Raw genomic sequence first — 9,932 nt, forward strand, 5'->3', positions numbered from 1 at the left:
TGGAAAAGGCTCTTTGCTACTTCCCTTTTGTAATCAGGGAAGGAGAATTTATGGTGCCAATATTCCTTCTATGAGTTAAAAGGAAAAGAAATTAAAAGAAGAAGAAATGTCCAGATTCAAGGTGGGAAACTCAAGTAGACTGGAGCACGAAAGGACTAAGCTTGAACAACTGCCACTTCATAGCTGCGCAATCTTGGACGAGTTACCCTTAAACACCCTCAGTCTCCTCATCAGGAAAGTGGAAATACCACCTATCCCACAGGGTCTTTGTGAGGATTAAATGAAATAAATATGCGATACTGTTTTTTTGTTGTTCACTGTTTAATGCTATTTAAATATAAGGCATTATTGCTTTAATACTCTCCTTCTATCAAACAGTGTGCAAAGTGTCCTTTCCCAATGAAGACAGACTCCAAGAGTGGGGCTTGGAACATAAGCAGAGGTAACTATGGAGCTTCTCAGGGGTAGAACATCTTACTGGTCAAAGCTGGTAAGGCCCGCTGCACTGTCTCCTGTGGCTGCTCTAACTAGTAGTCAGATTTCCACAGCCACTGACCCCAGTGCGAGTTTCTGCTCTGCACCGGAAACTTTGTTGCAAGCTGAGTAGCAAGGAAGTGCTAACGAGGACGAGTGCAGCTTGAAGACCAGCAAAGCTTAGTTCTAGCATTTAAGCCTCCATACTCTGGCAAGATTGCTGTAGCCCAGAAGCCACATACAATGTTGATTTTTGATTTAGTGTTATTTCCAGAAGTGGCCCGGCAACTGTCTCCCTACTACAGTCCGGGTCACTCCCGAGGAACGGCTCTGGATTCCCTTCCTCCTCTTCTTCCCTGAAGGCCCACCTGTTTTGGGGATACACTGTGACCCAGAATCTCTTATCTTGTATCAAGCAGGGTCTCCTTGGCCAAACCCAGGGGCACAGTTGAGCACTTGTGACCACTGCTAGAGGGGCTAGACTGTTGCTTTGTAAGCCTGGAACAGGAGCTGTCTGTAGTTGTTCCATTTTTCTTTGGAAGAGCTGGCATCCTTCTGATAACACTTTCTGAACAGGCTCTGAAGCTAGGAACAATTTCAGCCCATAGAGACCCTGGATAGTATTCTCCATCTTTGTATGGTGCTGCGATTTGGATTGTGAGGACATCTCCTTATGTTGCTCCCAACAAGACCGACCCTGTCCTTGACGTGGAGGCTCCATGTCTCAGTGTGACCCTGCTCTAGCCAGTGTTTCTTCCTTGGAAACTTTCCTGCCTCCCAGCAGTTGCTGAGACCCAGATACCGCGGACTCCCGCCTATGCCACACACGGTACCGTCTGGAGCTCGTGCCGCAGGGAACACCAAGGTCGCAGAAGAGGCTGTAGATTCTGCTATATACTAATTTTATTGATTCACCCCTTGGTCCCAGGCCAAGTGTGTATCTTCAAGCTCTCACTTCCCCCAGCAATGCCCCAAACAGGTGAACACCTGTTGCAGGGGCTCCCAGACTAGCTTACCTCTGACGGGGCCCAGCACCCGGTGGCTGACCTTTTGGGTGCTGGAGCCCAGGCCTGGCAGCCCTGCAGGCCGGCTGCCATGAAAAGGAAAGCTGAGGGAGTTCTTCATCTGTGGAGAATTTTGTTGACTGCCGCTGCTACCACCAGCACTTGTGCCAGTGCTAAAACTTCGCGCACAGCTCAAGGTATTTTCAGAGCAGGAAACAGGCAGTCCACTGCAAAGAAGCAGATGCCAGTTAACCCTGGGCCAGGGAGGTTGTTGCAAGCCTTTCCCCATGGTCTGATGCTCAGTAAAGCATCACCTCTGGAGTGAAAAGGCACAGGGACTCATTCCAAGGGAGCAGGGAGGGATTTACGTCCATGGATAAGGCACCTAACCTGGGGCATCTCAGGATGCCTGGGAGCCCTTGTTCACACATAACGCGCTCCTGCAGACAATACGCTAAGAGCCATAAGGGCTGTCCCTGGGCAGCTTTAACTCCCAGCGAATTCCCCTTTAATGCCTTGGTGCTGCCCTTGGACCCCTCAGTCATTCAGAACCACTGGAAGCTGAGACTTGCCCCCACCCGCACCCGAACTGTATTTGATTTGTGCAGGGCTCTGGAGCAGGGAATCCCCTAGCCTGCTTTCCCGATATCTGGGAAGTATGCAGCTCCAGGTAAAAGGGAAGAGGATCCCATTCTCCAAAAAATGCACTGATCTTACTAATTTAAGTTTACCCTGGAAATATTCACCATGTGGTCCTTCTGGAAGTTGGGAATCACACAAATTCCTTGGAACTCCTCGCTCTAGAGCCCTGTTCCACTTTCACAGCTTTTCTCCCTTCCACCCTGCTGGCCTTACTTGTTACTTTTGGGTGGAGTTCGAGAGCCTCTCTTCTTGTTGACACCCGTGTTCACAGTAGCGCTCAGGCCTCGACTGCTGCGCACGTGTTTTAGCATCCAGGCCCGGAGGTTCGTGAGGCTGTTATGCTCTGACAGCACAATTCGGGGCCATGGATTGCACTCTGCCATGTCCAGAGCTGCAATGGCCATAGCTCGTCCCACCTGTGGGGAGAGTCTGGTTTGGCTCAGTGTCTTGGTCTTCCAACCTAGGGTGCTGTGTTGGTTTGGGGTGCACAGCACAGTGGAAGGGAAGGAGAGGCCCGCCTCACGTTTGCTCAATGAGTAGCCCCACTTTTGTGCTCAGGCTGTTTATCCCAAGTGGATTTAGAGCTATTCCCTAAACTGTTGCCCATCTGCGGCCCTCATCCATTACGAGCAGGGGCAGGTGGGCTTTCTGGCTGGCACCAGGCAGGAGTTCTCCCAGCAGGAGAAGGCACTGGGATCTCTTCTATAACCCACAGCTCTTTCTACACCTCTTATGTGCCCTAGGACACCAGGATCGTCAGGTACCTCTGCAGAGGGGGTACTTTTAGGTCAGTAGTGAACAAATGCAATAGAAGGAGGAAGACAAGCTCAGGGGTTCTCTATGGCGGGGCTGGGGGGAGGTCAGAATAGTGCCCACTCATCCTCTCAGTACTCTTACAGTCAGAGGCCTGCGCCTGTTAACCGAGGAAGACAACCACGGTAGTTGAGAGATGAGGCAGCGATAGTGGTGCGCCTCTCCTCAGAGGACCTTAGAGTCAGGTAGCAAGAGTGAGGGCCTTTCCAGACGTTGCGGTTTCCCTTTTCCCCACTCATCCCCTGCATGCATACCTGCTCAAACTGTTCCACAGTGTATCTGGAGGGGAAGGCCGGCAGGGGAGGGGGACTGGCGCGTCCGTTGTCATGGCAGGCGGCAGGGATACTGTTTACTGAGCGTCCAGTGTTGTAGTTGCATTCAAGTGTGTAGCTAAGACACAGAGACATTTATCAGACAGAATCTGGACAGAACCGTGGGGGGACAGACTAGGTGGTCTATGAGATAATCATTTGGGAAAAAATATACACAGAGAGAAAGTGCTAATCCCCAGCAACTAGAAATTGACCTTAGCACTTTATTATATACCTAAGAAGGTCCCCAAAAGGGACCTTTAGTGTCCCAGACTAAAGACAGTAACACTAATTGTGAATCTGTCCTTTGAGAAGACTTCGGCTATCCCTGCCCCTTGAACGCCCTCGACTGGGTATTGTTTTCTTTGGGAAGCTATTTCATCAACTGTATCTCAATTTCCACCCAACCTGTGGATTATCCCTGAGGCTTTGTAGATTGCAACCCGGCCGCTTCCCTCTTTAGACTGGCCATCTCTGCGGTCTCGGGCATACATGTTCTTCTCTGAGAAATTGCAGCCCTGGAAGTCAAAGTGGGCTGAGTTCAAGGAGATGAGCTTTGGATACAGCATATTTTCCACCTGTTTGGGCGAGGAAAAAGGCAACTCAGAAGGAGAGACAGAGCAAGAAGGGATTCGGACAAGGAAGAGATGCCAAGCATGCGGCCATGTGCCTTAAACACAGCAGACACCTTCCGAACCACCGGCAGTAGTCAGTGTTTGTAAATTCTCACTGAATGTTTGACAATATTTCTAGGTGTTGGAAAGGTACGATTCTACCTCTTTTTAAGCCCTTCTTCTCTCCAATAATGCGAAATTCTCCTCCTCCCCTGGTTTCCCAAACCCTAGAAAAGACTAGGATGCCGACGGCTTGACCCTCATTCAGAGGTCATGACGTAACAACTGAGACGTGAGGGGCCCAGTGCTGCCCCTTCTTGGCTCTCTGGAGCTCGCTCAGGGTAGTGCACCTCTTGCAGCCCCAGGCTTTCCTGCCGGAAGGCCCCCTTCCCTGCATTTGTGGCCTGACCTTTATTTCCTAACCTGCAACACGTCCCACACTCACATGACCACCTGTGGATTCCTACCTGGGTGTTCTCGTCACTAAAGCTGTTTCCATACATGAAGCAGCCCCTTTTAGAAGCATGTCCATGCAGGTCCACGTAGTAAGCAACACCACTCTCTTTGGGGGGGATGGTGTCGGGGTCTGGATGCTCAGCCTCAGTGGACTGTTGTGGCATAATCCACACGCTGTGGTGCTTCGGCTCTGCTGGCTCGGTCTGTGTCCAGGCCTCAGGGTTCCTCCTGTCAGACGAGTGCCCAAGGCGAGCTTCATTTTGGAGATTGTTGGCTTTCTCAAGGTCGGAAAGGGGAGCATCAGGAGGGAGATGGGGACTGCGCTGGTGCTCAGAGGGACTCTGGGAGTTCAGACGGGAGTGCACGTGGTGGTAGAGAAGCACAGCTTTAGCCCCGTAGACGGCTGGGTGCAGGACTGCATCAGGCTTCAGGTACTGACGGTTCAGATTCACTCCACGCGAGTCTGTGCTGTAGGGAAACAAGGACCAAAGCAGGGTCTAGAGGGCTGGGCCAGCGAAGGAGGCACTAGAGTAGATGAAAAGGAGACTTGACTTGTGACACGAGAGGCTGAGGGTGTGTTAGGAGAGAAAGAACTGAGGCAGGCCCCCTCCGTGGCCAGCTGTCAGCCCTCCCACAGGACCCTAAAAGACAGCTCCCTCGGCTCAGCTGGACCTGGGCATTCCGGCTCTTCTCCTAGAGAGTGCCACTAGATGGGACACTCCTTCTCAGGTCACTGGATGATCACATGAACCTGCCCTTGTTAGGGTGCAAGAGGACTGGGAACACAGACGTTAGATGAGAGGCTGATAGTCTTCCACTGAGATGCAGGGCGTGAGGGGACTGGGAACAATCCAGGCGGGCTGGGGACGCTGCTTACCGGTAGTGGCCCCGGACTACGCCATCGGGGTTTAACATGGGAATCAGCTTAAAGACAAAGAGGCGACGTAGGGTTTGGGCCCGAGGATCGTCAGGTCGAAGGATGAAGTCCAGAAAGCCATTGAAGACAAAGCTAGATGGAGTCTCCCCAGGGTGTACCCTGCTGCTTAGGAAGAATATCTGAGGTGGAGAGGAGAGCAATTATTAGGTCAGTTGCTCTATATTCTGCGGTCACCATGTGGGGATGGTGGTGGGATGAGGTGGAAGCAGCCACTGGACTTCCAGCTGGCTGAGTTTGCAAATGAAGTAGGAGCCGTCACACTTGCCTCGGCATGCAGGCTGAGGCCGTGTCCACGGGGCTGCGGAATAACACGGCCTTAAGCCACCAGCAGTGCCTGGAGCTGGGCAAAGGCCAAGGTACTACCTTTATGCTATTTCTACTCACCCTCTTGCCTGTGAAACGGAATGGTCGGGGTGTGCTGGCATCAGGAAATAGCTGCTCTAGGCGGGGCTCTCGATCTTCTCGAAGCCCATGGCAGGAACTGATCGTTAGCAGATCTACACGAAGTCCATCCAGAGAGTAGCAAAGGGTCTCCCGGTGGTAATAGATGGTATCTAGGGGGCTGTAGAGGTACAAGTCATTAAGCCAGGAGAAGTCCCTGAAGTCCTACCAACAGGTGGGCCTTGTCATGAGCCCAGGATTTGTAGGATCTGGTACTTCACCCTAACCTTTGGGGCTTTACAGTCCCTCCCAGTTTTAAATGAGGCTGAGGATTTGGGTGGGTCTGCATTGCCAGAATGCAGGGAACAGGACAGGATAAACTTATTATTTTTTTCCCCGGTTTATGGTGCCCTAGGATAGACTACTTTGCATAGACACAGAGAGTTGGCCTCTGTTGGGGCAGGAGAACAACAAATGTGTGCTGAGCAATGGCAGTGCTGGCGAAATTCTGGGTAACTGACGGGAGCTGAGATACTAAGAGGCTTGAAGTAGGCAGGTGGATAAGTGGAGTGGAGCGGTGGTAATGCCAAGATCAAGGTCACACAGAAACATCTGTCAGAGGTACCCCAAATCCCACATTCTGTACAGAGAAAAGAACAGATGAGGTTTTGTTTCAGGGCTCTTAGGGTAAGTTCCAGGAGTAGCAGAGGTGCTGTGTGGTCCAGGACTGCATGACAGGAGTAAGAATGTGGCTGGCACCTGCTATGGGTAGGGTGGTTCTCCAGAAAGCGCTGGTCCAGCTGGTTTAGCAAATCCTGGCAGTCACTGTAGGAGAAGGGGTAGCAGAAGGCGAAGAAGGTGGTGGCCCCACGGCTTTCCACGAAACGGTGAACAAAGGATAACACAAACTGCGTCTCTGTCATCTGAGGAGCAGAGGAGGAAGAGAGAGGGGCAACATGCCATCGGCATCAGAACTAAGATCCTACTGGGGTCACCAGGAACTGACCTCACACCCTCATCACTTTTACCACTGTCCCTCCCTCTGAAACTCCACGTGACAGCCAGATCCTTCTAGGCTTCCCGAGGCAGGGGCTTATCTTGGACTCCAGCTGGCGCCAGAGGGACGCTGGTACCAAAACCTGGTGTCCCGCCTGCCTAGCACGCTGTATCAAAGGGACTCCTCTTTCCTTTTCCTCATCTGCTTTAGCACCCAAGTCTGTCCATCCTCCTCATGGAGAACTTACCTCAAAGGTGGGCCGGTCTCGAATGCGTTCCCAGCGTGGCCGGGTGGGCAGTGTGCGCACAAAGGGGGCCATGCCCTGGGAATACAGCTTGCTTTGCTTGTTCATGTTCATGACGTTGATCTTGATGAGTTTCCCTGGAGTTCCTCCCCGGACACTGAAGTAGAACCATGACCTGAGGGCCAGAGTAGGAGAGACAGGTCATTCTACATGGGAGGGTTGGAGAGGAGCTATGTGGGAGAGCTGGAGCAAGCCAAACTGGGAAAGGACTACTTGGCAGGGAGAGAGGGAGGGAGGGAGAGGAAGGGGGAGTGGGAGGGGAAGGGTAGTGTGCTGGCACGAACTCTCAGTCAAAGGGCTAACTGAAGCACGGGTGTGGGGTCAGCCTCTCTTCCTTCTTCCACCCTCCATTACTCTCCTCTTACCTGTTCCCATTCTCGAATTCTGTTTCAGCACAGTCTGGTCGGGTCCACACGTTGAACTCATAGTCAGGGGAAGAGGCAGTGCTGCTGGTGGAGGCTGAGGCACCACCCACTACTCCTTCCCCATCACTAGACACAGATTCCACCTTCTCCACGTGGGCTAGGTTCCCTGAATCAAAGCGAGAACTGAACAGCAATCCCCCACAGCGCAGCTCCATGGTGGGGCTGGGAAAGCATCCTTCTGCCCCACTCAGGCCCTGAGAGCTGGGGAAAAATGGTGGGGTAGGGAGGAGAGGGAAGAAAAATGAAAACACGTTCTTTGAGTATCTCTGGGTGAATGAGAGCTGCTCTTAGGGAGTGCCCTAAGAAACAAGAGTCTCTCTCCGCCTTAAAAAAAAAAAAAAGGTAGAAGTGGGCTTCCAGCAAAGGCCAAGAATAAGCAGTATTCTGTCCCCACACTAAGGGTTATAACTGACCTCAAAGGACCCAATTTTACCACAGCTTGGCGATTCCAAAATGAAATACTCAGTGGCTTAAGTATGCTGAGAAACACTAGACTCTAAGTTTCTTTGCAGCCCAAAGATTATAGAAGCTAGAGAGGTCAGATTGCCCAAACCTAGCCAAGATACACCCACCACCACATGTGGCCATCTTGAGAGATGGGCCGTTCTGGATCTCTGATTCCTAGACTGGCTCCCTACTCTGGAGAAGAGCAGAGTTGAGAGAACCAAGCTTCTAACTTTGGACGGGCAGCTTCCTCTCTCCACTCCTCCGTCCTCACAAGTACTGACCAGGCAGTTTTCTGTTGCTCCCCTGAGCCCTGGAAGGGCTGGTTCTTACTTGTTTTGTTATTACCCCATACCTATCAGGGAGGAAAACTAGACGGGTGGCCTTTGCCAAGCCAAAGGAAACTGGTCAGAAGCCATCTGCTCACCTGGAGACTACAGCTCAAACCCAGTTAGGGTACGGGTCTATTCCACCCCCTCACCCCCAGTCCTGTAAGCAGTGAGGCCCCTGAAAAAGCTACCCTGGTAGTTATGGGTGTTCTGAGCATCCCTAAAATAAAGTGGCCGATAGAGACCTACTTGGGGACAGGGGGATGGCTTCTCGACCCACAACTCTGAAGGACCCTCACACAAGGACCGAGACTGTCCCGGCCAGAGTGGGGTTTGTTGGCTTGGGACGGTTCTGGGCGGACTCACACTCGCGGGAGGGTAGGAAGGCGGGGCGTAGCGGGTAACAGGCGAGGCCACAGGAGCGGGCGTGCGGCCTGGGGCACCCCGAGCGAGGGGCGGGGCGGGGTGGGATTCCAGAGGGGCTCCGGGCCGCGGGGGGCTGAGAAGGGGGCGGGGCCGGGGCCCGCACTCCACGCAGAGCCCCTCACCTCTCTCCGGGCCGGTGATCCCGCTCCCTCTCCCGCTAGCGAGGCGCCACCTGGGCCCCGGCACCCGGGCCCTCCACCCAGGGCCCAAACAAAACCCGAGCGCCGTGGTGCCGGGACCCCGCTCTGCCGGGAAACAAGAAGTCTCACGCCTATTGGCCGCGGGGACAGCTGGCTACCCGCCCAGTAAGGCTCGCTGCCATTGGCCAGCACGCCGGGGTTCCCTCGCACGTTTAGCGGGTACCTGAGCCCGTACTGTTTGGGGGCTCGACCTGCGGGCCCGGCGGGAGGGTTCCGCCCGCGTCTTCTCAGAAGACGGTTAACGGCCTGCCCACCGGGAGGAGGAAAAGACGAAGTGACCAAGAAGGACACTGGAAAAGACTCACCTGCAAAATAAAAAGACAGTGTGTGAAGCCAACAACTGCCTACGGTACTGCTCTGTGTATTACAAAACACCCACCGGCTTCAGCCACTCTCCCGCGGTTCGGGGATCCTCCAGTGCCCGGGCCAAAAACCGAGTGGAGGATGCGGGCATCGATCCCGCTACCTCTCGCATGCTAAGCGAGCGCTCTACCATTTGAGCTAATCCCCCGACCGCTGTTGGCTTCTTTCTTTTTGCCTTACAGGTTGTTCTGGGGTGTCCACTGACCAGTGAACCGACCGTAATTTAGAACATTCATTTAGCTTAGCACTCAAGTGCAGTGGGACCAGGGGCAAGATTTTTAAAAGCAGACATATAATAATTACACATAAGCAATAATAAGCCTCACTTAAAAGCACAGGTTAACATTCCTTTGCATGTAACCCCCAAGAGGGCGTACCCATACCCTCACTATTTACTGCATATACGTTTCACGGAACATCTGCAGTGCGTACGCAACTCACAGCCGGCTTCTAGGTAAGCTTTTCTCCTCGGAAGGAGTGGAAGCTAAAAAGATCAGACGAAGTCCTTCGAGCCGGAATCGAACCAGCGACCTAAGGATTGCCGTAGCTTACCTCCACTACAGTCCTCCGCTCTACCAACTGAGCTATCGAAGGCCCCGCTGCTAGAAGCAGTTGCCGTCGTTCCTCTAATACTTACGAAGACCTCACTCCAGGGTCTCAGTAATTTTAGCGTGGCCTGGCCCCCACCCTCTAAAGGAACTCCCCGGGGCCGAGCTCCTCCAGGGTGCACAGAACAGAGGAACCCGGAGACAGAAATGTGAGCAAAGGGCGCTGCCAAAGGACCCGCTTTCCAACCCTGGACGAAGGAAACA

At 53.1% G+C, this 9,932-nt stretch overlaps 1 protein-coding gene and 2 non-coding genes across 3 annotated transcripts; all 3 read right to left on the reverse strand.

Moving 5' to 3' along the window:
* Window positions 1–1,359: 1,359 nt before the first annotated feature.
* On the reverse strand, window positions 1,360–8,816 carry AGBL5 (AGBL carboxypeptidase 5). Its single transcript, XM_065891026.1, has 11 exons — window positions 8,680–8,816; window positions 7,299–7,559; window positions 6,877–7,048; window positions 6,392–6,555; window positions 5,636–5,813; window positions 5,192–5,370; window positions 4,326–4,782; window positions 3,653–3,822; window positions 3,188–3,323; window positions 2,334–2,536; window positions 1,360–1,705 (listed from the first exon to the last, which is right to left on the reverse strand). Exons 2-11 carry the CDS (start codon window positions 7,511–7,513, stop codon window positions 1,426–1,428), a joined length of 2,154 nt encoding a protein of 717 aa, XP_065747098.1. The 5' UTR covers window positions 7,514–7,559; window positions 8,680–8,816; the 3' UTR covers window positions 1,360–1,425.
* Window positions 8,817–9,195: 379 nt separating this feature from the next.
* On the reverse strand, window positions 9,196–9,268 carry TRNAA-AGC (transfer RNA alanine (anticodon AGC)). Its single transcript has one exon. It is a non-coding gene; the product is annotated as a tRNA-Ala (tRNA).
* A 355-nt stretch (window positions 9,269–9,623) lies between these two features.
* On the reverse strand, window positions 9,624–9,714 carry TRNAY-GUA (transfer RNA tyrosine (anticodon GUA)). Its single transcript is given in 2 exon segments — window positions 9,624–9,659; window positions 9,678–9,714. It is a non-coding gene; the product is annotated as a tRNA-Tyr (tRNA).
* Window positions 9,715–9,932: the final 218 nt, after the last annotated feature.

Source organism: Phocoena phocoena, chromosome 14, assembly GCF_963924675.1.
Source record: "Phocoena phocoena chromosome 14, mPhoPho1.1, whole genome shotgun sequence".
NCBI lineage: Eukaryota > Metazoa > Chordata > Mammalia > Artiodactyla > Phocoenidae > Phocoena > Phocoena phocoena.

Excerpts from the sequence above, each read along its gene's own strand:
- AGBL5 (XM_065891026.1), bottom strand. The coding sequence starts at position 7,513 with ATGGAGCTGCGCTGTGGGGGATTGCTGTTCAGTTCTCGCTTTGATTCA. Across the intron at positions 7,049-7,298 it reads GAATTCGAGAATGGGAACAG|GTCATGGTTCTACTTCAGTG; the intron begins GTAAGAGGAGAG and ends TCTGGCCCTCAG. Across the intron at positions 5,371-5,635 it reads TCCGTTTCACAGGCAAGAGG|ATATTCTTCCTAAGCAGCAG; the intron begins GTGAGTAGAAAT and ends TCTCCACCTCAG.